We start from the raw sequence: 26,767 nt of genomic DNA, 5'->3' as shown, positions 1-26,767 counted from the left end.
TAATAAGACACACCTGAGCTTGTTAGCTAGACACACTGGGGGCTGATCAAGCTGGTAGCAAAACCTGGACTGGATCACACTGCTGTGCAATAGGAGTCTGATTTCCACTCCTATATTGTTTGCAGTTACTGTAATCTGCCTGGTAATGGGTCTCTCTCTCTCTCTCTCTCTCTCCTCTTCCTCTCTCTCTCTCTCCTCTCTTCCCTCCTCCCCTCCTCTCTCTCTTGCTCTCTCTCGCTCTCAGCCAATGGAAAGGCGAGGTGGCAGAGGGGCTCCCTGACTGGTCGGAGCAGGAGCGCGTGGCTCTGAGTCACGAGCTGAGTGATGTTCTGATCTATCTCGTGGAGCTGGCTGAGAAGTGCCACGTGGACTTACCCCAGGCCGTGCTGGAGAAAATGCAGCTGAACCGGGTCAAGTACCCGGCCAGCAAGGTCCACGGGTCAGCCAAGAAATACACAGAGTACCAGGACTGAGCCGGACGGAGGTTGGAGGGGGCTGACTCGCGACACAAACTCGCTGTGTTCAAGACAAAAGTTCCCTGTTTTAGTTCTTTTTCTGTTTGTTTTTTTTTTTTTTTTGGGGGGGGGGGGGGGGGGGTTTTACCCCTTATTAGCTTTTTTTAACATGATCACCGGCCCCTCCCTTTTAAAGGAGCACTGACCATCTTTAAAACCCATTCTCTCACCTCTTATTAGCTTTATTAACAGGATTACTGACCCCCTCACTTGTGGATTTTGTTTTTTGTTTTGCAAAAACTGGAATGTTTGTGAGATTTATTTGTGTTTTACATTTTTATATAAATAGATTTTTTCCCCCCATAGTTGTATGTTCAGTCAGTGCCTGCATCCATCACAATTCTTGTATTGGTCTCTCTCTCCTCTCCTCCCTCTCTCTGATAGAAAATGTGACCTTTTCTTTCTCAATAAAAGTTTAGTTAAATATTTTTATTATTATATTCTACAAAGACCAGCTAATTTTAAAATTATAATTTTTACATACTCACTAATGCTGAATTTTAGAATAATACAAAAACTTTGAAACGGCAAACGTTTCCACTAGAAGTCTCTCTCAGCGTCTTCAGTGCCAATTCAATGGCAAACGTTTCCACTAGATGTCCCTCGCTGTCGTTTAATTCACACTGAAGACTCTGAGAAACTGGTTTCTAAAGAATGCGATAACAAGATCAGAGTCCAGCGAACCACAGGAGAGGCTACAGCGTCATTTTCAAATGCAACAACTTTATTAAAACCTTGACATCAGCAGAGATAGACAGGAAAAGGAAAAGTCTACAATGTATATATTTCTCTCTTAAGCCGCATTTCATATGTTTTGTTATAATTTATGAAGTTGTCGAGATCTTTCGCACTTTGCTCTCTCTCCCCTCCCCTCTCCCTTCCCCTAAAATTTGAACCTCTTCTCCCCTCTCCTCTCCCTTCCCCTCCAACTTGAACGTCTTCTCTCTCCTCTCTTCTCCTCTCCTCTGCTCCCCTCTCCTCTCCTCTCTCACAGTGTATCCGATTGTTCTCCTTGACTCTGTTGCATCTGCTGTTGCATTTTCTGCAGCATCTCCTGCATGCGACGAAGCTGCGATGGAGAAAAAATAAATAAACAGAAAGACGAGACGCAAAATTAGGGACTTCATTTTTTTTTTTCTGTTACCGTCTGTGTGTGTGTCTGTCTGCCTGTCTGTCTGCTGTATTCTCATGTTACCCTCTGTCTGTCTGTCTAGCTCTGATACAGAATCTTTCTGTCCGTCTGGCTGCAGAGCTGTCTGTCTGTCTGATTTTTCTCCCTCCTCCTTTTGCTTCTCCCTCTCTCCCTCCTTCTCTCCTCACCTCCTCATCCTTCTCTCTGATGAGTTTCTCTGTTTCCGCCAGTGGAACAAGTGACAGCTCTGTGATGCTCTGCCTGGAGATCTTACTGAGAGAGAGAGAGAGAGGGATCAATACAGGCAGAGATGCAGGGATCCATACGCAGAGAGACTGATCAATACAGAGAGAGAGAGAAGGATCAATACAGACAGACGCAGGGTTCCATACGAGAGGGATCAATACAGACAGATGCAGGGATCCATACAGAGAGAGATGGATCAATACAGAGAGGGATGGATCAATACATACAGATTCAGGGATCCATACAGAGAGAGAGAGAGAGAGAGATCAGTACAAACCGATGCAGGGATCCAGACAGGGAGATGGATCAATACAAGCAAAGAAACTGATCAGTACAGAGAGAGGAGGGGGGAGAGAGGCACAGAGGGGTTATCAGAGAAAGAGAAGAGAGATCAATGCAGACAAAGAAAGGGACACACACAGATCAATACAGACAGACGCAGGGATCCATACAGAGAGAGAGAGAGATCAATATAGAGAGAGACTGATCAATACAGAGAGAGATGGATCAATACAGAGAGAGAGAGACGCAGGTATCCATACAGAGATCAATATAGAGAGAGACTGATCAATACAGAGAGAGATGGATCAATACAGAGAGAGAGACGCAGGTATCCATACAGAGATCAATATAGAGAGAGACTGATCAATACAGAGAGAGATGGATCAATACAGAGAGAGAGAGACGCAGGTATCCATACAGAGATCAATATAGAGAGAGACTGATCAATACAGAGAGAGATGGATCAATACAGAGAGAGAGAGACGCAGGTATCCATACAGAGATCAATATAGAGAGAGACTGATCAATACAGAGAGAGATGGATCAATACAGAGAGAGAGACGCAGGTGTCCATACAGAGATCAATAGAGAGAGAGACTGATCAATACAGAGAGAGAGAGAGAGAGAGACGCAGGTATCCATACAGAGATCAATATAGAGAGAGACTGATCAATACAGAGAGAGAGACGCAGGTATCCATACAGAGATCAATATAGAGAGAGACTGATCAATACAGAGAGAGATGGATCAATACAGAGAGAGAGACGCAGGTATCCATACAGAGATCAATATAGAGAGAGACTGATCAATACAGAGAGAGATGGATCAATACAGAGAGAGAGAGACGCAGGTATCCATACAGAGATCAATATAGAGAGAGACTGATCAATACAGAGAGAGATGGATCAATACAGAGAGAGAGAGACGCAGGTATCCATACAGAGATCAATATAGAGAGAGACTGATCAATACAGAGAGAGATGGATCAATACAGAGAGAGAGAGAGACGCAGGTATCCATACAGAGATCAATATAGAGAGAGACTGATCAATACAGAGAGAGATGGATCAATACAGAGAGAGAGAGTCGCAGGTATCCATACAGAGATCAATATAGAGAGAGACTGATCAATACAGAGAGAGAGAGACGCAGGTATCCATACAGAGATCAATATAGAGAGAGACTGATCAATACAGAGAGAGATGGATCAATACAGAGAGAGAGATCAATAGAGAGCGATCAGGGGAGGGGGTGGGGAGGCAGGCAGTGGAGTGTGCAGGGATCACACTGACTTGCGGCTGACTCTCTCCTTGGCTCCACTGTGGCTCAGACTTTGAATGCACTCTGCTCTGTAGTTCTCGTAGTGGACCTCTTGCGTGATGTCCTTCAAATCCTGCATGTGAGTCTGAATCAACATGTTCCTGAGCTTTACAAAGTCACAGTGTGAGGGGTTATCAACTAGAGGGCAGGAGAGAGGAGAGGAAGACAAGGGAGGAGAGAGGAGGGGAGGGAGAGAGAGAGAATACTAGTGCATAGAGAGGCAGAGAGGAGATACAGTCCTCTGGACCTCAGAGGAAAGGGGACAGGAAGGAGAGGAGAGCGGAGAGAAGGGAGGAGAAAAGGGGAAAAGGTATGAGAGAGGGTTTGAGAGATGGAGATGGAGGAAGGGGAAGGGACTCTCTGGGAGAGAAGGATAGTGATCTCTCCCAATGTAGGGATAGGAGGACGGAGAGAGAGGGAAGAGGATGGGATGGAAGATTTAGAGGCAAGAGGGGAGAGATAGAGAAGGGAAGGTCCTAGCAATGAGGAGAGATATTGAACTTATTTTTTACTCAGAGTTCCTATAGGGAGGGAAAGGTGACAGGAAGAGGATCCCCCCTCTCTTGGAATAGTAATGAGGTTTGTCCCATTATTAATATTATATTAATAATAAGAATAATAATAATATTATAAAATAACGTGCTCCACGCAGGAACGTGACATGCCCGATATAATGAATCCTACCCCCCCGTTGGGGCAAGACTCCGCCCTTCGTCGATCCCAAGACCCCTCCCTCCTCCCGGTAGGGCGCATTCACTCCCCTCGCCCCTGAGTCCCTCGACCACGCCCCACGGGTAAACCCGGCCTCTCATTGGTCGCTCAACATTCTCCCTGATCACTGTGTTGCTGCCAATCACTGCAAAGGGAAAGCTGTTCTGGAAACAAAACACACAAAAAAAAAAAAATTAGTTTCTGAATGTGTCTTAGTTGATAATATGGATTTATAACTTCTAATATAATGACACTGTGCTTTCTCTGTGCTTTACAATGCTTCCCTATGCTTTACCAGACCTCTCTGTGCTTTACAATGCTTCCCTGTGCTTTACCAGACCTCTCTGTGCTTTACAATGCTTTCCCTGTGCTTTACCAGACCTCTCTGTGCTTTACAATGCTTCCCTATGCTTTACCAGACCTCTCTGTGCTTTACAATGCTTCCCTATGCTTTACCAGACCTCTCTGTGCTTTACAATGCTTCCCTATGCTTTACCAGACCTCTCTGTGCTTTACAATGCTTCCCTATGCTTTACCAAACCTCTCTGTGCTTTACAATGCTTCCCTATGCTTTACCAGACCTCTCTGTGCTTTACAATGCTTCCCTGTGCTTTACCAGACCTCTCTGTGCTTTACAATGCTTCCCTATGCTTTACCAGACCTCTCTGTGCTTTACAATGCTTCCCTATGCTTTACCAGACCTCTCTGTGCTTTACAATGCTTCCCTATGCTTTACCAGACCTCTCTGTGCTTTACAATGCTTCCCTATGCTTTACCAGACCTCTCTGTGCTTTACAATGCTTCCCTGTGCTTTACCAGACCTCTCTGTGCTTTACAATGCTTCCCTCTGCTTTACCAGACCTCTCTGTGCTTTACAATGCTTCCCTATGCTTTACCAGACCTCTCTGTGCTTTACAATGCTTCCCTCTGCTTTACCATTACACTGTGCTGTGGTTTTGCTAAAGAAATAGTTTATCAGCCGAGGAGAAGGGTGCGCTAACGAGAGACGAGCGTGGCTGGGCCCAACGGACCTCTCTCGTTCCCAAAACTTTTCTTCTGCCCTCTTACCTTCAGAGCTGTGTCTTGCTGTTTAAATTCCTCATCTTCATCGGAATCGCAATCAGGGAACTGGTAAATACTGATCCCGAATTCCTTGATTTCGTCGCGCACCTGGATTCGTGAAAAAAAAAAAAAAAAACGCACATCCTGTCAAAAGAGCTGAAGCAGTGGGGTGTTCTAATAAACGCAGTGTGGCCACACCTGTTTAAATAACACGGCTGTCGTTTTTCTGTTCATTGTTCAACATCCCGACAGCTTTCTACGCTAAGTCTGCTTCAAAGCTCTTTTCACAATGTCTGCTCTAGTGCCCCGGGGTTTGAGATCTGTCCTCTGAAGTCGCTGCAGGAAGAGCTGTAAAAAAAAAAAAATCAAGGATCGTTCCCGCTGTGCTGCCTGTTTTGACAACGCGGGCCTGTAATCCTGACACAGGCGGGGGGGCACTAGAGCAGACATTTCGAAGAGAGCTTTTAAACGCCATTTCGACGGTCCTGTCCTGGTTACTTGAATGCGCTCACCCTCTGCTTCAGATTCTTGACCTCCCGAGGGGTCAGTGTGTCGGCCTTGGCGATGACCGGCACAATGTTGACCTTGTCGTGAACCACGGAGTCGGCCTTTAAGGGTGCGCTGGGGTTGGGGGGGGGTGTGGGGGGGGGGCAGGGGGGTGGGGGGGGGGGGGGGGGGGGGGGGGGGGGGGGGGGGGGGGGGGGGGGAGGGGGAGAGGGGAGGATGCCCTTATCATTTGAAAATCCTTTTCTTTTCTCCCCACGCAGAAAGCGTTCCTAATAGCACGGGAGGCGCCCGTTCGCGACGACCAGAAAAGGGGGGAGGCGCGCCGGTCTAGGAAAAGAAAAGGGGTCTTGATACCAGGAGGTGCGTGTGTGCGTGTGTGTGTGTGTGTGTGTGTGTGTGTGTGTGAGACCCAGTCGAGCGAGTCACTTCACCTCCTGGGGCTCCATCGTTCGGACGAGACATCAAACAAACAAGGTCCTGTTGGAAGCGACCATTGTGAAGGTATCTGGTTCCACGCTTGGTTAAAGAACCCGGCCCCCCGGCCCCGCCCCCCGCAGTTCTCACCCGTGCCCGCAGGGGGAGATGAAGTAGAGCAGGCAGTGCACGCGGTTGTCCTGGATGTTCTTGCGGTTCAGCCCGCTCTCGTCTCTGAAGTACTGCTCAAACTGATCATTGATGTAGCGCGCAATCGGGGTCCAACTGAGAGACAGAGAGAGAGGGACAGAGAGATAGAGGGACAGAGAGAGAGAGGGACAGAGGGGGTTAGAGAGAGAGAGAGAGAGAGAGAGAGAGAAGAGGAGAGAGAGGAGAGAGAGAGAGAGAGAGAGAGCAGAGACAGAGAGAGAGAGAGAGAGAGAGAGAGAGAGAGAGAGAGAGAGAGAGAGAGAGAGGAGAGAGGGGAGGAGAGAGAGAGAGCGAGGGGGAGAGAGAGAGAGAGAGAGAGAGAGAGAGGAGAGAGAGAGAGAGAGGGACAGAGGTGTTATTAGAGAGACAGAGAGAGAGAGAGAGGAGAGGAGAGAGAGGGACAGAGGGGTTATTAGAGAGAGACAGAGCGAGAGAGAGAGAGAGAGGCCCTAATCCCTAATAATCTTCCTCTCTCGTGTCTGGGACTCCTTATAATTAATCTCTCTCACAGAGAGAGAAAAAGATACATAGTTATTATAGACACAGAGAGAGACAGACAGAGACAGAGATTAATATGGACACAGAGACAGAGACAGACACAGAGACAGAAAGATACAGAGACTGGACTTGTGTTGAGGGCACAGTACAGTACCGTTAGCTAGTGACAGATAGAGACGGACAGACAGAGAGACAGAGTTCTGTGTGCGAGGCAGGTGGACGGACAGAGTGTCTCGTACTGACCAGTCTGTGTTGTCCACCGCATCCCCGAAGCCAGGGGTGTCCACTATGGTTAGTTTGACTTTTACCCCCCTCTCCTCAATCTCCACTGCATTCCTTGTGATCTCGAGGGTCTGAGAGATGCGCTCTGAAACAACAACACAAACTCAACCACACAAACTCATCTGAAACACAAACTCAACCACACAAACTCAACCACACAAACTCATCTGAAACACAAACTCAACCACACAAACTCATCTGAAACACAAACTCAACCACACAAACTCATCTGAAACACAAACTCAATCACACAAACTCATCTGAAACACAAACTCAACCACACAAACTCATCTGAAACACAAACTCATCTGAAACACAAACTCAATCACACAAACTCAACCACACAAACTCATCTGAAACACAAACTCATCTGAAACACAAACTCAATCACACAAACTCATCTGAAACACAAACTCAACCACACAAACTCATCTGAAACACAAACTCAACCATACAAACTCATCTGAAACACAGGAGCACACACACACACTGAAACACACACTGAAACACAATCGCAACCGAGACCCAATTGCACTCACAAGCACACAGTGGATCGCACAAACGGACACAGCAGTACCTTCTGCATTGAGGATCTTTCTTTCGCTGTACAGATCAGTCAGGAAGAGGCTTTCAACCAGAGTGGACTTACCAAGACCAGACTCTCCTGAGAGGGGGGAGAGAGAGGAGGGGAGAGAGAGAGAGAGAGAGAGAGAGAGAGAGAGAGAGATGGGGAGGGGAGAGGAGAGGAGAGAGAGGAGGGGAGAGAGATAGGGAGAAGGGGAGAGAGAGAGGAGGGGAGGGGAGAGAGGAAGAGAGAGAGGAGGGGAGATGAGAGGGAAGAAGAGATGAGAAAAGGGGGAGAAAGAGGAGGGGAGAGATGGAGAAAGGGACAGAGAAGGGGGGTATGGGGAGAGACAGAACATTCATTAGCTTTCCACCATTATACAGACTTCCTTATACAGTAATCCATCTCCATTTCCAACTGCGCTGGGACCAGGGTGAGGGCAGAGATATAAAAAGTCTACTGAATGAACCCTGTTTTAAACCCCATTACACACAGCTGGAACAAGGACTACATTCACAGATTCAGCTTTTGTCAGGGCTGCTCCCCCGAATCTCTCGTCTAGAAAGATACAGGGTACCAGTGCTTGCGAGGGAGCAGCCCTCTGCCGTGTGGGTGCGGGAACGCCGCGGAGCGACAGGCCGGAGATCCAGACGGAGGACGAATTTTATTTTGCTGTGACCATTCATTCCAGAACAGCGTGATCCTTTGATTGAAACACCAGTGTATCGCAAAAAACACGAAAACACTTTCAAGCTTGTTAAAGTTATAATGCCAATCTAATTACATTATCGCTCAACCCGCGACTCCTTAAGATTTCCCAGCGGACCCTGTAACACTGCTCACCTGCTACCATCAGAGTGAAGTCGAACCCGCGCTTCACCGACTTCCGGTGGACTTGGTTGGGCAGCGTGGCAAACCCCACGTATTCTGGCCTCTCCTGGTTTCGGGTGTTAATGTCCTGTAGAGGACACACAAGCAACAATTACAGCACTCAGTGAAGGAGTTCATGCTTTTACCAAAGCAGTACGCTTTGAGAAGGGGGCTGGTTCATTATCTTCACTGTGCTTTGAGAAGGGGGCTGGTTCATTATCTTCACTGTGCTTTGAGAAGGGGGCTGGTTCATTCTCTTCACTGTGCTTTGAGAAGGGGGCTGGTTCATTATCTTCACTGTGCTTTGAGAAGGGGGCTGGTTCATTCTCTTCTCTGTGCTTTGAGAAGGGGGCTGGTTCATTCTCTTCTCTGTGCTGTGAGAAGGGGGCTGGTTCATTATCTTCTCTGTGCTTTGAGAAGGGGGCTGGTTCATTATCTTCTCTGTGCTTTGAGAAGGGGGCTGGTTCATTATCTTCTCTGTGCTTTGAGAAGGGGGCTGGTTCATTATCTTCTCTGTGCTTTGAGAAGGGGCTGGTTCATTATCTTCTCTGTGCTTTGAGAAGGGGGCTGGTTCATTATCTTCTCTGTGCTTTGAGAAGGGGGCTGGTTCATTATCTTCTCTGTGCTTTGAGAAGGGGGCTGGTTCATTATCTTCTCTGTGCTTTGAGAAGGGGGCTGGTTCATTATCTTCACTGTGCTTTGAGAAGGGGGCTGGTTCATTATCTTCACTGTGCTTTGAGAAGGGGGCTGGTTCATTATCTTCACTGTGCTTTGAGAAGGGGGCTGGTTCATTATCTTCACTGTGCTTTGAGAAGGGGGCTGGTTCATTCTCTTCTCTGTGCTTTGAGAAGGGGGCTGGTTCGTTCTCTTCTCTGTGCTGTGCTACCCTGCGCTGTGCTGTGAGAAGGGGGCTGGTTCGTTCTCTTCTCTGTGCTGTGCTACCCTGCGCTGTGCTGTGAGAAGGGGGCTGGTTCATTATTTATTTTTCAGTTCTCTCTGCTGCGTGCTGAACCCTCAGAGCTCTGAGCTCCACTCGTTTTTTCGTTTCCGTTAAACGGTTTCCGCCGCCCCACCACTTCCTCTGCAACCCAGATTCTGTGCAGCACCTGAGGACTCAAATTGCATCAGCAGGAGCCTCACATACAAGCTACTGCACAGCGGACATTTTATGTTGGATATTACACTTAGATACAGATTTCAAACTACACTGCAATACAGTGCAACACAGTACACTGCAATACAGTGCAACACAGTACACTGCAATACAGTGCAACACAGTACACTGCAATACAGTGCAACACAGTACACTGCAATACAGTGCAACACTGTACACTGCAATACAGTGCAACACAGTACACTGCAATACAGTGCAACACAGTACACTGCAATACAGTGCAACACAGTACACTGCAATACAGTGCAACACTGTACACTGCAATACAGTGCAACACTGTACACTGCAATACAGTGCAACACTGTACACTGCAATACAGTGCAACACAGTACACTGCAATACAGTGCAACACAGTACACTGCAATACAGTGCAACACAGTACACTGCAATACAGTGCAACACTGTACACTGCAATACAGTATAATACAGTACACTACAATACAGTGCAACACAGTACACTGCAATACAGTGCAACACAGTACACTGCAATACAGTGCAACACTGTACACTGCAATACAGTGCAACACAGTACACTACAATACAGTGCAACACAGTACACTGCAATACAGTGCAACACAGTACACTGCAATACAGTGCAACACAGTACACTGCAATACAGTGCAACACAGTACACTGCAATACAGTGCAACACTGTACACTGCAATACAGTGCAACACAGTACACTACAATACAGTGCAACACAGTACACTGCAATACAGTGCAACACAGTACACTGCAATACAGTGCAACACTGTACACTGCAATACAGTGCAACACAGTACACTGCAATACAGTGCAACACAGTACACTGCAATACAGTGCAACACTGTACACTGCAATACAGTATAATACAGTACACTACAATACAGTATACTGCAATATAGCCCATTATAATAAAATACACTACACCACACTACAACACAATACACTACACCACACTACAACACAATACAAAACACCACACTACAACACAATACAATACAATACAAAACACCACACTACAATACAATACAACACAATGCACTACACCACACTACAATACAATACACTACACCACACTACAATACAACACAATACATCACACCACACTACAATACAATACACTACACCACACTACAATACAATACACTACACCACACTACAATACAATACAACACAATACACTACACCACACTACAATACAACACAATACATCACACCACACTACAATACAATACACTACACCACACTACAATACAATACACTACACCACACTACAATACAATACACTACACCACCCTACAATACAACACAATACATCACACCACACTACAATACAACACAATACATCACACCACACTACAATACAACACAATACATCACACCACACTACAATACAACACAATACATCACACCACACCACACTACAATACAATACACTACACCACACTACAATACAACACAATACATCACACCACACTACAATACAACACAATACATCACACCACACTACAATACAATACAATACACCACACTACACTACACTGCAATGCAATACAGCTCTGGTCAGAAGTTTTGCACCCCCCCCCCCCCCCCCCAGATATCTCCTTAATTTGTTTTAACGAAGTATTGCAGCTTACATTTTCTATTTAGGTATAGTACTCTATTATGATGACACTTACGATAATGCTCGAAGGCGATCCCTAGCTGTTTGTTTGTTTTGTTTGTTTTTTTTCAAAGAATATCGTAAAAACATCCAAAAGCAAAGAAGTTTTAATACAGTCATATAAAAATCTTTGTCGCTACAGGTTTGGGGTTTTTTTTAAACAAGATCCGTTGTTTGTTTGTTTGTTTTGGCAATTTTTTTTTTTTTTTTTTGTTTTTTTTTTTTCTTTCTTCAAAATTATGTTCATATATTTAACAGCGATGTCCAAACCCCAAAAAATTCTAGGCGATGCATTTTTTTTTTTTTTGCCTGAGCTGTGCGCTGCAATCCCTTGCACTGCCCTGAGAAAAATTTCCACACAAAGCAAGTTAACAAACAGGAAAGCAGATAGAAGTGGTTCCTAATTTTTCTGTTTTTTTTTTTTCTAAGCATTTAATTGATAAATAAAATTACATTCTCTTACCATGTTGGTGAAAGCAACGCCCGATCTCACCGTTAGAAGCGGATCACAAGATATTGGCGAAAGGTTTTGCGCAAATTCAGCCAGTACCAAAGGTAGCAGGACCAGTTTGAACCGCTAGCTATCTGCAGCATCAAACAGGAACCTATCGCATCACACAGGAAGTGAGAACCTGACAGCTTCCTTGTCATTGGATACTGTGGAGGAATCAGCAACCTCAGTCACAAGACATTTTTTTTTTTTGGTTTGGTTTCTCGTCACTTGATTTTGAGAATCCGTGAATCTATTGAAGGCAAAGCCCTTAGCAACTTTGGCCGATCGCGAACTATGTCTTCCAAGTCGCTATACTGACCCGACACTAGTTACTGGTTATCAGTAATGTTATAATCTATGAGTTGCGATTTGCCTGGAATTACACCCTAAAGCAAATTGGGATTACAAGAATTCTGACGATCACTCAGTAGTAGTTCGTCACAAAAATAGGTTTCGCCTGAGTCGTCTCCCTGATCCTCCCACGTTAGACGGAGCGTAGTTAGTTGTTTACGTAACGACGACGACGTCTCAGAGAAGGTTACTCTCTTGGATTCAAACAAACCGCAGATGCATGCTTCCCTGCCTATCGGGTTCCTCCACTTCACTGACCGAGCCCCAGAGTGTGGTTGACGTAGGATATAAGACAGCCCCTGAGGTAAGCACTGAGAGTGATATACAACTCCAAGATTAGGCGGGTCTTGTTATTTTGATCGTGTCCCACGGGTGAAACTCGACAACAAACTAAAGATTTTGGCACTTTTAGGTTTTTTTTTTTTTTAAAGGCATATTTAGTTCTTAAAAAGGCACACACACACCCCCACACACACACACACACCTCCTGAATTCTGTAGCGCTGTCCGTTAAGTGTCTCTCATTACTGTGGATTTGCTAAGCGTTTGCTTAATAAACATGTGTGAATTTACATGGAAAGAGAGAATGAGAGAGGAGAGGGGAGAGAAGGAGAGAGAGAGAGAGAGAGGAGAGTGAATTTTTCCGCTCACACCTGGGGGGTGAATCTGTTGTGTGTTGTCTTGTTGGAGGACTCAAGACATCGCTGATAACAGGCAATTGAGAGATAGAGACAATGACCCTGAGAAACCTTCTCTCTTTACTAAACAAGTTGAATTTAGATGGAGAATACACCTCTTAAATGTACCTTTCTCCGACTCTCTTCCTCTCTTCTCGGCTCTCCCCTCCCTCTCCTTCTCCTCCACCCTCTCGCTCTCTCTCTCTTGCCACGAGAGCTCGATCTTCTCCGAAAACTAGGGGCTTCCCTAGCCTCCCCCGAATCTCCGCGACTTTGAGTACTCTCCGTAGGTCTCCTCTGAGCGCTATCTAGGCTCTCCCACGCCTCTCCTGCAGAGGCGATTCTCTTTTGGGAGAGACAGAGAGGAGACAGGAGAGAGAAGAGAGGAGACAGGGCTTCTCTCCTCCTCTCTCTCCTCTCTCCCCTCATCTCTTCTCTCCCCTCGATCCCTCTCTTGTACTCCGAATTCCCGCTCTCCCCTCTCCGCTTCCTCTCTCGCCCTTTTACTCGCCTCCTCTCTTCCTACTGTCCTCTAGAGCTCCGCTTCCCTCCTCCCTCTCTCCTTTCGTCTCCCCTCTCCACTCTCTCCTTATCTCGCGGGAGGGGAGAGAGAGAGGGAGACGGAGAGGAGAGAGAGGAGACAGAGAGGAAGAGAGAGAGAGGAGAGAGAGGAGGAGGAGGAGGAGAGGAGGAGAGGAGGAGAGGGGAGAGGGAGAGAGAGAGAAAAATCCCCTTATTCCCTCTCCGCCCCTCTCCTCTGCTCTCCCTTCCTCTCTCTCCTTAAGAAGGAGAGGAGAGAGAGGAGACAGGAGAGAGAAGAGAGGTGAGAGGAAAGAGAAGAGAGGGGAGAGAGGTAGTGTAGTTGTATCTCTTGATTTTTAGTTTCATTGTAAGAATAATTGCAATCACTGCAACATTGTGATTGATGAAAAAAGCATTGGAATTTTAGCAAACAATGCTCCTGTAATTGATCCTGTGTCTCTATACTGTGCTGGGAATACTAGCGACAGGTTGTGTTATCAGACACTGTGGCAATGAATTACAGTCCAATGTAAATAAAAGGAAAACAGTAATTTAATCTCAGAGCTTTGCTGTTCTTTTTAGCAACAAACAGATCAGGTGTTTTTAGGGCACAGGCTTTATTACAACAGCGAGGAAGCTGACCCAAAATAAAATAAAGAAAATTAAATAAAAACAGATTCTTCCTCGTTCTTTCTTTCCATTGTGTTCAAACAGAGAGGGATTTTTTTTTTTTTTTTTTTGTTGTTTTTTTGTTCTCCTGACCTAGCTGACCACTGGGAATGTGTGGGCCTTAAATCCCCACCCCCCAAAAAAATTTTATGACCTCGCTGTCCAATCAACACCTAGTCTTCTTTACACGACCTAAATTGAGGGAGGGAACGGTCCGTATTGTTTGTCGTTTAAATGAGTACAAAGAGTCATGCGGATTACACATTTTAGAAAACTTTTTCCTTTTTGTTCCCCTAAATCGAACAGTACAACGCATTCTGTTGCCCCACTGTCTACAGAACTTGATGACTATTTCGTGCCAGTTGTCACTGCTGTGTTCCCAGGGTTGCCCTAACCCCCTTGTCAATGCATATGACTACACTGTGTGTCCCATTGAGTTTACCGACCGTGAAAGCATGCGCAGTGTCTGTCTGCATTGCCCATTGAAGATCATTGAGGGTATAGTTGGCACACTGTGGTCCCATTCTACCAGCCTCGCCCCATTGCAGCTGCCCTATACTTGTGCTGCCATTGCCCCTCAGTGTAATACAGAACCATTATTGCAGTGCCATTGTCTGTCTGCATTGCCATTGAAGATAACTCGCCAATATACAGGTGTGACCCGTTTGAATCGTTCGTGACGGAAGGTGGGTGGTGGGTAACTTTGTCTTTCATGTGTTACCTGAAGAACATGTCGCGCAGTCTGTTTCGCAGTAAAAACTCCAAATGTAACAAGAAATGTCCATACCTGGGCGAGTGGCACGTTAAACATCACAAAAAGGATACAGACAGACGCCGATAGTAAATTTTGTTTAACGTAACCTTCCCTAAGGTATTGCAGACACCCCACTGTCGCACGCGGGGTAACGTGTCGGGCATTGCCCGTCATATGTGGCACCTGTATAACGACAATCAACGTACCACCTGGGACAACGGAGCTGTGACAACCATACCCTCGCTTAAACTGTGTGACCCCACCCCAGCCTCGCCCCATTGCAGCTGCCCTATACTTGTGCTGCCATTGCCCCTCAGTGTAATACAGAACCATTATTGCCGTGCCACTGTCTGTCTGCATTGCCATTGAAGATCATTGAGGGTATAGTTAGCACACTGTGGTCCCATTCTACCAGCCTCACCCCATTGCAGCTGCCCTATACTTGTGCTGCCATTGCCCCTCAGTGTAATACAGAACCATTATTGCAGTGCCACTGTCTGTCTGCATTGCCATTGAAGATCATTGAGGGTATAGTTAGCACACTGGGGTCCCATTCTACCAGCCTCGCCCCATTGCAGCTGCCCTATACTTGTGCTGCCATTGCCCCTCAGTGTAAGACACAACCATTATTGGCAAACAACACTGTCCTGTCGCGCACCTCCTATGCGTTTATTCAAAAAAGTTGTCATTGAGGGTATATATAGGGGGCACCACGGGTGGCCCCCCATTCTTTGGTTTTCCTCCAAAGTTCCAGGCAGCCAGGAAAGCTTTTGTTATTTTTCGCGAGCGGAGGTAGCGAGAATTACTTGTTCAACCCACAATTGGGCTTTGATTAATTGGAAGGATTTCTCTAACAAAATTCCCCTTTAAAAAAAAAAAAAAACCAAACATCCTCCCTTCCATTTCTCTCCCGTGACTAAACTTTGTGTTTTGCAAACAAAACCGCGATAGCTTCAGTCGGTGCGTTTCCTCTGTGATTTCAGACAGAGCGCTGTGCGTCATTTCCATTTTAAATGTTGATTTTATGCGGGTCAAAATGACGAAGGTAAGAAATGTATTTGTCCTTTAAATCCGGTCTATGGAAGTTCCAGAACACCGAACTCGAAAACTTCTTAACACATAACCCAAAAGAATGATTATAACTGTATTGACAAAACTGCAGTTCTTCTAACCTCGCTCTGAACTGTCTGTCTCGTGTCTGTCTGTTGTCTGTCTGGGTGCCTGCAGCTTTAATAAACTTAACCTTCGATTTTGAGAAAGAGTTCTCACCGTCCCAGATTGAATTGTGTCTGGTGGTTCTTTTTCTTCCCAATATGATGCATCTCCTGTGTTTCTGACTCTCCCTAACGGTCTGAGACTGCAGACAGACTTAAGACCCCAGACAAGATAAACAACGTCTCCAGTTTTTCACCTTGCCCAAAGTACAAAGTAAACTAACACGCTCACGCAACAAATACGGCCATAATTCGGTACTCACACCCTATTTGCAAATTGTCTGGGCTACTTTCCTGTCTGTCTGGTCCTAACAAATTGCCGAAACCCCTGTCTGTCTGTCTGTCTGTCTATTGCAGAGTCAAAGTGAACGGGTTTGCATGTGTTTCAAGGCGAGGCGTGTTTATGCCGGTAAAGCTGCGTGGAATTTAACCCTTAACAGACCAGAGTGTTTACGGAAGTAGCGTTGCAACACCCCCCCCCCCCCCCCCCCCCCCCCCCCCCCCCCCACCCCCCCCCCCCCACCCCCCTGTTTTCGTGTTTTTGCAATATTTCGTTAAACATTTCAAGCAAAAGTCACTTCCTTAAAATTGAGACAGTCCGTGGACTAGGCTTCACACAAACACACCGAGCAACCACCCAACAAAGTAAGTTCATTAATTTCTTTATTTCAATGTAATTAAAAAAAGAAAAAAGTATTTACTTTACTTTATTTATCATAAAATAGTTATAGATATAATTATAACGAATATATATATCTGATATATATATTATATATATATATATATATATATTATTTATATATATTTACTATATTTTTTAAGTAGGTCATTATCCAATTAAATTCAAAAAATGCATTTCGTAAATACATGTTAAAATTTTGCAATACACATTGTGTTACATTGTTAGTTCAATATAATTATTAAGTGTGCAAAATTTTAACAAAAAAAAAGAGTTATTTTTACAAATATGTCATGCATTAAAAAGTAGCACAGGATTTAAAAAAAAAAAATTAATAGTTTAAAAAAACAACAACGTGTTTTTTTTTTGTTTTTTTTTTTGTTTTTGAAGATTTTGCTCCTTGTTGTTACTTTTCAAAACGTTCCCGACAAAACTAGAGAGCAAACAATGAAAACGCCCCTTCCTCTTCCTCTTGGAAGGGGCTCGTTTCAAAACCCAACGTTAGCGGAAAAAACCAACGTGGAGTGCAGGTTCACGACCGCTTCGCACTCCAGGTTCAACGCCGCAGGTTCACACGATTCTCCTGTTTTCTTTTGACGGGGAGAACAAACCGATCTGAGAAGTGAGACTAAGTCCAAATAAACTTTTCTTCGTTTTAAAATGCAATCGCCTTTTTGGTCGGCACCTCACTGGTTAAGCATTGCTGTGCCTGTCAAAGCGTGTCAAAGCCTTTTATTTCTGGAACAATGCTGCCCTCTTGTGGCGATTTGCCGGCGTTACAGCGAGAAGACAATCCCTTTTCTGTGTGGTTAAATTAATCGATTGTTTTTTTGTTTTGAACTGGTTCTGTACATTGTGACTTTCGCTTAACTTGCAGGACGGTGAGACATAAAAATACGCTAAAATGAAGAGCCTGACCTTCGTTGTGATTCTTGCTATGTGCACGTAAAAAAAGCTTTCCTTGACTGGTACCGTTGCACTATTTCTGTACTTTGTGGTGCGGTGGAACATTTCATTCTCCAACCAGCTTCGGACTAAAAGGTACACCACTAACCTAGGTCTGTTCTGCAAATGTGTGATGGATCCATAATTTAAAAAAAAGAAAGAAAGAGGTGTGGTAAAGCATCCAACCAATTCGTGATCGCATGTTTTCGTAAAGCATTTCGACAGTCGTCTCCAGCAGACCAGAGATTTCTGTAGAAATGGTAAAGCATAGGGAAGCATTGTAAAGCACAGAGAGGTCTGGTAAAGCATAGGGAAGCATTGTAAAGCACAGAGAGGTCTGGTAAAGCATAGGGAAGCTTATTAACAGAACCCTCTGCCTTGTCATCACAGGCCAGTCTTTGAAGTGCAATAACTGCATTGCGTCTTCTGTTGGCGTCTGGAACATTACGTGAGGATCCAGAGACCACTGGTGCAGACCTACGGATACATTGAGGTAACACGTCTGGACTCCTATGGGACTTGGCAGCACACCACCGCTTGTGTAAGAACTGCAATTCTGCCGGCTTTGGACAGGAACTGTCGTCTGACACGTCCAACCGTGTGACAGACCTGCTCTTGACAGTGGAGGAGACAGACCTCTGTCCCCGTGACATCACCAGCAGACGCACAGACTCCTTACACTGTAGTTGACACTACCACCGACGACAGACACACGGAACTGTAGTGACAGACAGACAGACAGACAGACAGCCAGACAGACAGACAGGGGCACTGCTCTGACAGTGCAGACAGACAGACAGACAGACAGACAGACAGACAGACAGGGGCACTGTAGTGTCCCTAGTGAACACAGAACTGACAGACAGACTTGTCAGGACATGGTCATGCACTGCAAGTGACAATACAAGACTAGAGTTGGGACAACGTTATGCACCAAGGACAGACCCGTGGCATGCAATATGGTTCGATACTGGTAGACCTGAGTTCGCACCACAGACCAGCACAAGGGTGCATCAGGGGTTGCATCTGAATGTGGACAGACAGACAGACAGACAGCCAGACAGACAGGGGCACTGTAGTGACAATACAGACAGACAGACAGACAGACAGACAGACAGACAGTGGCACTGCAATAGTGGTACTGTATTAACAATGGATCGTCCTGAGGGACAATGGTAGCACAAGTATAGGGCAGCTGCAATGGTGCGAGGCTGGTAGAATGGGACCACAGTGTGCTAACTATACCCTCAATGATCTTCAATGGCACTGCAGACAGACAGCGGCACTGCAATAATGGTTCTGTATTACACTGAGGGGCAATGATAGCACAAGTATAGGGCAGCTGCAATGGGGCGAGGCTGGTAGAATGGGACCACAGCGTGCTCACTATACCCTCAATGATCTTCAATGGCAATGCAGACAGACAGTGGCACTGCAATAATGGTTCTGTATTACACTGAGGGGCAATGATAGCACAAGTATAGGGCAGCTGCAATGGGGCGAGGCTGGTAGAATGGGACCACAGTGTGCTAACTATACCCTCAATGATCTTCAATGGCAATGCAGACAGACAGACAGGGGGGCCTGTGATCCTGTTAAAATGAGTAATATTAAGAGGATTATTTTAATATTAAGAGGATTGTCACAGGTACTCAGGGGAGTGTTTTCAGGGGGACAGAAAGGTGTTGCAAGTCCATTATGGGGTGCTGACTGGCAGATAATCGATTCATTGCTTTCTAGTTGCTTCTCCACTCAGTCCACCCTTGTAATGGGTCAAGACTAATTAAGTTATTGATAGCTTTACGCACCTGTGTGTGGTGAGATTTACTCACTTTACTCTCTCTCTCTCTTTCTCTCTCTCTCACTCCCACTCTCCTCTCTCTTACTCCTGCTCTCCCTCCCTCTGCCCCTTTCCTTCCCCCTCTCTCTCTCTCCCCCTTTCTCTCCCCCCCCCCCTCCCTTCGCCCTCTCTCTCCTTCTCTCTCTCTCTCTCTCTCTCCCTCTCTCTCCCTTTCCTCTCTCTCTCTCCCCTCCTCTCCCCCTCCTCTCACCTCTCTCTCCTACCTTCTCCCACTCTCTCTCTCCCCCCCCCTCCCGGTCTCATCTTCTATCTCTGCTCCCCACCTTGTCTCCTTTCTCTTCCTCTCATCGCTCCCCTTTCCTCTCCCTCGCTCCCCTCTCCTCTCTCTCTCTCCTCAATCTCCGTCTTCCCTCCATTTTTCTCTCCCTCTCTCCCCCCTCTTCTTTCTCTCTCTCCCGTTCTCCCTCGGACCCCTCCTCCTCCTCGCTCTCATGCCCTCGACTCCTCTTTCCTGAGATCTCTGCTCAAGCGATCGGCCCTCTCTCTCTCTCTCGCTCTCTCTGCTCTCTCTCTCTCTCTCCCCCTTTCTCTCTCTCTCTCCCCCTCTCCTCTCTCTCTCTCTCTCTCTCTCTCTTTCAGACGGCTATGCTAGAAGGTGCGCCAAAGCGAAAGATTGCATCATTCTGGAGAACATGGGTGGAAATTCTTTCACTGCTCAATGCTGTGATACCAACCTCTGCAACTAAACAGCGCCCCCCTGTGGCCTTAGGCCGAGAATTACTTCCCCTGTCTCAGACTGATGTCCAGTCGCTAGCCTGCGGCACAAGGCTGTGCTTTAATTCTCCTTGCTGAACTAGTAGAAGTGTCCGCTAGACCCCAGCTGTCTCCAATAAACATTTTTAAAATACAACTGTGGCCAATCATGTATTTATTTTTTCGTCAGAAATATACATCGTTTGCAAGCATCATAAAACTGTAAGGGAGATTAAAAAATAAAAAAAAAAAAATGACGCATGAATTAACTAGCCTGAATTTTTGAATGTTAACAAGGACAGGACCCTGTTACACTGCAGTCAGTTAAGTTTGGTTATATAAATAGCTCTGGCTATGAAGCTGAGGGAGTTCATTCTATATAGAGGGGGTGCAATTCAATATGTTAACAAGGGAACATTATTCAGCAGCTTTCAGCGTTTCATAGCTCGACCTATGAAGCTGCTAGGGAGTTCATTCTATATATAGAGGGAGGTTTCAATTTCAATCAATATGTTAACAAGGGAAACATTATTCAGGCAGCTCCACTCAACTCCTTCTCTGGATACTTGAAGCTGAGGGAGTTCATTCTATATAGAGGGGGTGCAATTCAATATGTTAACAAGGGAACATTATTCAGCAGCTTTCACATTCATCTATACTTGGACTCTATTGTTAAGATCGGATTCTCCAGCTTCAGGGCACTTATTCTATAATAGAGGGGGTGCAATTCATATGTTAAACAAGGGAACATTATTATACTTCGATTTCACTCAGCTTGTCACTGGACTCTACCCCAGCTGAGGAGTTTTCATTCATATAAGGGGAGGTGCAATTCCAATATGATTCAAGGGAACATTATTCAGCAGCTTAAGCTTATCACTGTACTCCTTACTCTATGAAGCTAAGGGAGTTCATTCTAGTATAGTAAGGGGTGGCAATTCCAATCTGTTAAAGTTCACATTATACTATTCAGACAGATATATCTTTCCAAGCAGCTTTCGCTGGACTCTATGTAGCTGAATCAGTTCATTCTAAATAGAAGGGGGTGCAATTCAATATGATAAGTTCATAGCTAGTCTTCCCCCCTTACATTCTATATACTGGGTGCAATTCATATGATAAGTTCATTCTATATATATGGGGGTGTGCAAATCATTCCAATATGACAAAGTTTCATTCAATATAGAGGGGGTGCAATTCGCAATATAATAAGTTTCATTCTTATACGGAAGCCCCTGGGAATGCAATGCAGCTAGGTAGGAGGGGAAGGCAAAACTTCTGCCCAGCAGCTGTATTTTGTTTGGAAAGACAGGGCCGCCGCCTCGTTTGTGTCCCTTGTCAACACTTTGTGGGGAGGGGGTGGGGGAGAGTGGACCAGAAGGGAGGGGGGGGGGGGGGGGGGGGGGGGAAGGGTCACATAGGGTTTACACACCCCTGCCTGCCCTTGCCCCCCCCCCCCCCCCCCCCCCCCCCCCCCCCCCCCCCCCCCCCCCCCCCCACCAGACCACCCCCACGGGGGGGGTACCCCCCCCCCCACCCCCCCCCCCCCCCCCCCCCCCCCCCCCCCCCTTATATACACCCCCCCCATATACTTGATTATACATGGGTCCTTAAAATAAATATTTCTGCATATTTTCCTTTAGAAGACTTAATAAAACAGGAGCTATTTGTTCTTCACAAATATAAAATGAAACTTTCGTTTGGGAAAAAGCAAAAACAACCAAAAACAACGGCAAGGTGCGGAACAGGAAAACGTGACGCATTTTATCTTTGCATCTAAATGTTTCAAAATCTGTTTAGTTTCCTTAGAGGGGAGGGGAGGGGAAACAGTTTAGCAAAAGAAGCGGAGCTGCAAGGTTTCAATTGCATCATGTTGCTCGCTGAGGTTACATTGCTAACTGTCTGGACGCTGCAAGGTAAGATGCATGTCGTTTCATCATACAATATGTCATGTATAAGAATTATATAATTATATTATTATTTTATTATTATTATTAGTTTGTATTTGTGTTTGTTCGCGTACGTTTCCTTTAAGATAAAAATCGATACTTTTTAAGCATTGTGTGTTTCTCTCAACCACAACAGCTTTGAAACCCCGCAATTCTGTTTAAGAATAGCACCATTTAAAATTACGTTTTTTTTTTTTCTCTCCTCTATGAAATGAGAAAGCAGAAAATATCTTTTTAAAAATCTAAATTTCTATATGCGGCCAGTTCCGTTATCTTCAAAACTTTTTTTTTTTTTTTTTTTTTTTTTTTTTTTTTTTGTGAATCAATGATCGCATCGACTTTGTAATTTGATTTCTGTGGTCATTATAGTGTCTAGAGTAATATTCGATTTTCAAATTTAAAATTCCGAGACTCTCGATTCACACAAAAAAAAAAAAAAAAAAAATCTATTTTAATGCCGATTATGCTGCAACTCATCTGCCAAGAAACTGTGTTTCCTCTCCTTCTCTCTCTTTCTCTCTCTCTCCTTTCTTTCTCCCTCCCTCCTCCTCCCCTCCCCTCTCACTGCTCCTCTCCCTCTCATTCTATCCCTCTCTCTCTCTCCCCGCCTCTCCTCCCTCCCTCTCTTCTCAGAGATCTCCCCCCCGTCTCTCTCTTCCTCTCTCTCTCTCCTCTCCTCTCTTTCTCCCTCCCTCCCTACTCTCCACTCCTCTCTACCCCTCTCTTCTTTCTTTTTCCCCTCTCGTCTCTCTCTCTGTTTTCTCTCTCTCCTCCTCTCCTCTCTCTTCCTCTCTCCTCTCCCCTCTCTCTCCTCTCTCCCTCTCCCTCCTCTCCCTCTCTCTCCCCTTCTCCTTTCTTCTCCCTCCTCTCCTCTCCCTCCACTCCGAGTCAAGTCCCTCTCCCCCTCTGCCTCTCTTTGTTTCTCCTCTCTCTCTCTTCTCTCTCTCTCTCTCTCCTCTTCTTTCTCTCTCTCTCTCCTCTTCTTTCTCTCTCTCTCTCTCCTCTCTCCTCTTTCTCCTCTCTCTCCTCTCTCCCCTCCCCTCTCTCTCTACCTCTCCTCTCTCTCTCTCTCTCTCTCTCCTCCTCTTCCTCTCCCTCCCCTCCTCTCTCCCCCCCCTCTCCTCTCTCTCCTCTCCTCTTCCTCCTCCTCCTCATCTCTCTCCTCCTCCTCCTCACTGTCTTCTATCGTGATCATCCTCTCTCTCTCTCTCTCTCTCTCTCTCTCTGCCAGTGTCCAGTCTGCAAACCAGACCCTTTCTATATGAAAACATTACATATCTCAAGATTTCTATTTTATTAAATGGTTTCTTCATAGACTCTACAGTCCGTAGTAAATCTGTAGTATTTTGTATTGTATTTTGTTTCTGCCCGGGTTAATATGATAAATGCTTTCTACTCTGAAACCAGTTTGGTGGGAAGCCTAAAGGTGATCGGATCTGTTAAAAATCTTTTGACCGTGTGCTTAAATGCTTGAAAGTGTCACTTTGCCAAATAGGGTCACTTCTTTATCTGTACATCTTTATGTAGTGAATTATAATGCAACGTACTAACGTATATGCACATCAGATTAGAAATTATATTATATATTATATGCTGGCTCTCTTTACAGTACAAGTTGTCTGCTTTAATTTAAACCAGCATACAGTACAAGTTGTCCTGCTTAATTTAAAACCACAGCTGCAATTAGTTTCCTTCATTCACTTGTTTAACGATGACCCTGCTCTTAGCTGAAATAACTAAAACATCTCTAAAGGTTATTTGAGGCGGATTCCAAACTTCTCTGCTCAGTGAGGTAAAATGTTTCTGAATAAGTTTTCAAATCCCCGACTCTCAGTCGCAGTGTGTGGTGGTGGTGTGTGGTTGTGTTGGTCCAGTGCCTGTGTGTGGTGTGTGTGTGTGTGGTCTCTCAGTGGGTGTGGTGTGTGTGTGTGTGTGTGTGTGTGCGTGTGGGTGTGTGTGGGTCATGCCTGGGTGTGTGTGTGTGTGTGTGTGTGTGTGTCTCAGTGTGTGTGTGTGTGGTGTGTGTTGTCAGTGTGTGGTGTGTGTGTGTGTTTGTGTGTCTCAGTGTGTGTGTGTGTGTATCTCAGTGTCTCAGTGTGTGTGTGTGTCTCAGTGTGTGTGTGTCTCAGTGTGTGTGGTGTGTGGTGTGTGCGTGTGTGGGGTGGGCGTGTGTGCCTCAGTGTGTGTGTGTGTCTCAGTCTCTGTGAGTGTGTGTGTGTGTGTAACTGGCTGTGAGTGTGTGTGTGTGTGTGTCAGAGTGTGTGTCTCAGTGTGTGTGTGTGTGTGTCTCTCAGTGGTGTGTGGGTGTGTGTGTGTGGTGGTGTCAGCAGTCCTGTTTGTGGTGTGTGTGGTGTTTCATTGGGTGTGTGTTGCGTGTGTGTCCTCAGGGTTGTGTGGTTCGTGTCTGTCTCAGTGGTGGGTGTGTGTGTGTGTGTGTCATTGTGTGTGTGGGTGTGTGTGCGTGTCTCAGTGTGTGTGTGTGTGCGTGTGTGGTCCCCTCAGTGTTTGTGTGTTGTGTGTGTGTGTTCTCAGTGTGTTTGGTGTTGTGTGTGTGTGCGTGTGTGTCCCAGTGTGTGTGTGTGTGTGTGTGTTTTTGTGTGTTTGTGTTTTTGTGTGTGTGAGTGTGTGTGTGTGTGCACGTGTGTGTGTCCTCAGTTGTGGTGCTTGTGGTGTCTTCATGTGTGTTGGTGGGCGTGTGTGTGTGTGTGTGTGTGGGGGTGCGTGGGTGTGTGTGTGTGGGTGTGTGTTGTTGTGTGTGTGTGTGTGCGTGTGTGTCTCAGTGTTTTTGTGTGTTGCGTGTTGAGTCTCAGTTGTGTGTGGGTGGTCGGTCGTGTCCCGGACAGTGGTGTGTGTGTGGTGTGTTCGGGTGTGTGTGCTAGTGTGTGGGTGTGGGTGTGCGTGGTTCCAGTGTGTTGGGTTTGTGTGTGTTGTGTGTGCGTGGTTGTCCTCAGGGTGTGTGTTGTGGTTTGTGGCAGTGTTGTGTTTCTCATGTGTGTGTGTGTTGTTGCGTGTCACTCATGTGTGTGGTGTGTGTGTGGTGGGTGGTGCGTGGTGTGTGCGTGTGTGTCCTCATGTGTGTGTGTGTGGTGTGTGTCCTCAGTGTGTTTGTGTGTGTGTCTCATTGTGTGTGTCAGTGTGTGTGTCTCAGTGTGTGTCTGTGTGTGTGTGTCTCAGTGTGCGTGTGTGTCTCAGTGTGTGTGTCAGCACTGGTTGATCTGGATATGGATCATCCATTTATCTGCTGGAATGAGATGCAACACTAACTGATCCTGGCAGCTTCGCTCTTAGTTTCATAAGAAACCTGTGAGTCTGCAGACTTCTTATTAGCAAGCAAGCACAGCTTCTGTCATGAGGTTAAAAGGAACTGTCTGATTGCTTGACCAGACTCTTGTCATTACTATATATATATATATTTTGGTATTTTATGCAAAGGGGCATCGTCTGGTTTCAGTCCTGGGGTTCAGAGCTCCCCTCAAATGATCAGGAGGCAGGAGTCTGAGCAGGGTTACAAACTCACACTAGACCTGCTGCTGCTGCACCCAGTCCTGGGTTTCAGAACATCCCTAGCTACCCCCCCCCTCATGAAGTCTAGTATATTAATATTGCAATGATCAGGGCGAGCCAGGATGGGTTTAAGCAGGTGGGTTAAGACGGTCACACTAGGTCCCTGGGGCTGGCCCACGCGCTGGCTGCTGCTGCTGCCGTCCCAGGGTCCTGGGGGGGTTCATAGCTTCCCCTCAATGAAGTCTATTATATTAAGTCAATTCAGGTGAGCCAGAGAGTTTAGCATGGGTTCTCCTGATTGCTGCGCCAACTCTTATCATAGTACGTATAATGTACATTTATGTTTTATTTATGGCAGTGGGCGGGAGGGGGGTTCATGTTTTGGTTTCATTCTGGGTTTCATTGTGGTGTGTGTGTGGGTGTGTTGTGTGCGGCGTCACTGAACCCCCCCTTTGGGGGGGGGGTGCTGGGGGGCGTCGTGTGGGGTGAGGCGTGGGGGGGGTGTTGTAACGACTCTCATCTGAGTGCGAGGAGGGCACCCACCCTAGCTCTCCCTAGAGCCCTTGGATCCACGGTAGGGGTTTGTCGTCAGGCGAAGGCGAATGATAACGGAGAAAAGCATGGGGCTGTCTGTGAATCAGTGGAGCGAGTACTGCCGTGTCAAAGGCTGGGTTTGGTGTTATAAGAGTTACACCGTGCTTCTTTTTTTTGTTTGTCGCCCCACGGGGTCAACGCAAGCGCTTCCCTGGGTCTTCGCGAGGTGGTCTTTCTTCTTCTGTCGATGCAACGTTAACCTGGTTAAAATCTGCATGATCGTTACCGTGGGATTTGTCACAGTTGTAGGCCTTACACTGTGAGGTCATTGACGTGTAGCGTGAACAAACGGCACAAAGGACCAGAAACGCGCAGGGGAGAGATTCGGTCATCACGCAAATCACGGCACGTTGTGTGAATAAGACAATTTGGGTGTAAGTCTTTCTAGGGCCAGGCGACCCAAGCCCCCTTTACATACGCTTACCGTCAT

The 26,767-nt window shown here is 46.1% G+C and overlaps 2 protein-coding genes across 3 annotated transcripts in view; one reads left to right on the top strand and one right to left on the bottom strand.

Annotated features, from left to right (window-relative positions):
- dctpp1 (dCTP pyrophosphatase 1) overlaps nt 1-477 on the top strand; it is a 2,352-nt gene extending 1,875 nt beyond the window's left edge. For both annotated transcript variants that reach the window (XM_041238772.1, XM_041238771.1), the window contains one exon: nt 245-477. In XM_041238772.1, the coding sequence (XP_041094706.1) occupies nt 245-473 (229 nt within the window). In that variant the 3' untranslated portion in view covers nt 474-477. The remainder of the gene's footprint in view (nt 1-244) is intronic.
- A 741-nt stretch (nt 478-1,218) lies between these two features.
- LOC121306813 (septin-4-like) lies at nt 1,219-26,767 on the bottom strand. Its single transcript, XM_041238740.1, has 11 exons — nt 26,762-26,767; nt 8,588-8,702; nt 7,757-7,843; nt 7,141-7,264; nt 6,340-6,474; nt 5,781-5,889; nt 5,275-5,376; nt 4,271-4,370; nt 3,468-3,633; nt 1,836-1,920; nt 1,219-1,584 (listed from the first exon to the last, which is right to left on the bottom strand). Exons 1-11 carry the CDS (start codon nt 26,765-26,767, stop codon nt 1,504-1,506), a joined length of 1,110 nt encoding a protein of 369 aa, XP_041094674.1. The 3' UTR covers nt 1,219-1,503.

This window comes from Polyodon spathula, chromosome 50 (assembly GCF_017654505.1).
Source record: "Polyodon spathula isolate WHYD16114869_AA chromosome 50, ASM1765450v1, whole genome shotgun sequence".
Lineage (NCBI taxonomy): Eukaryota > Metazoa > Chordata > Actinopteri > Acipenseriformes > Polyodontidae > Polyodon > Polyodon spathula.
This window is presented reverse-complemented; position numbering and strand designations above follow the sequence as displayed.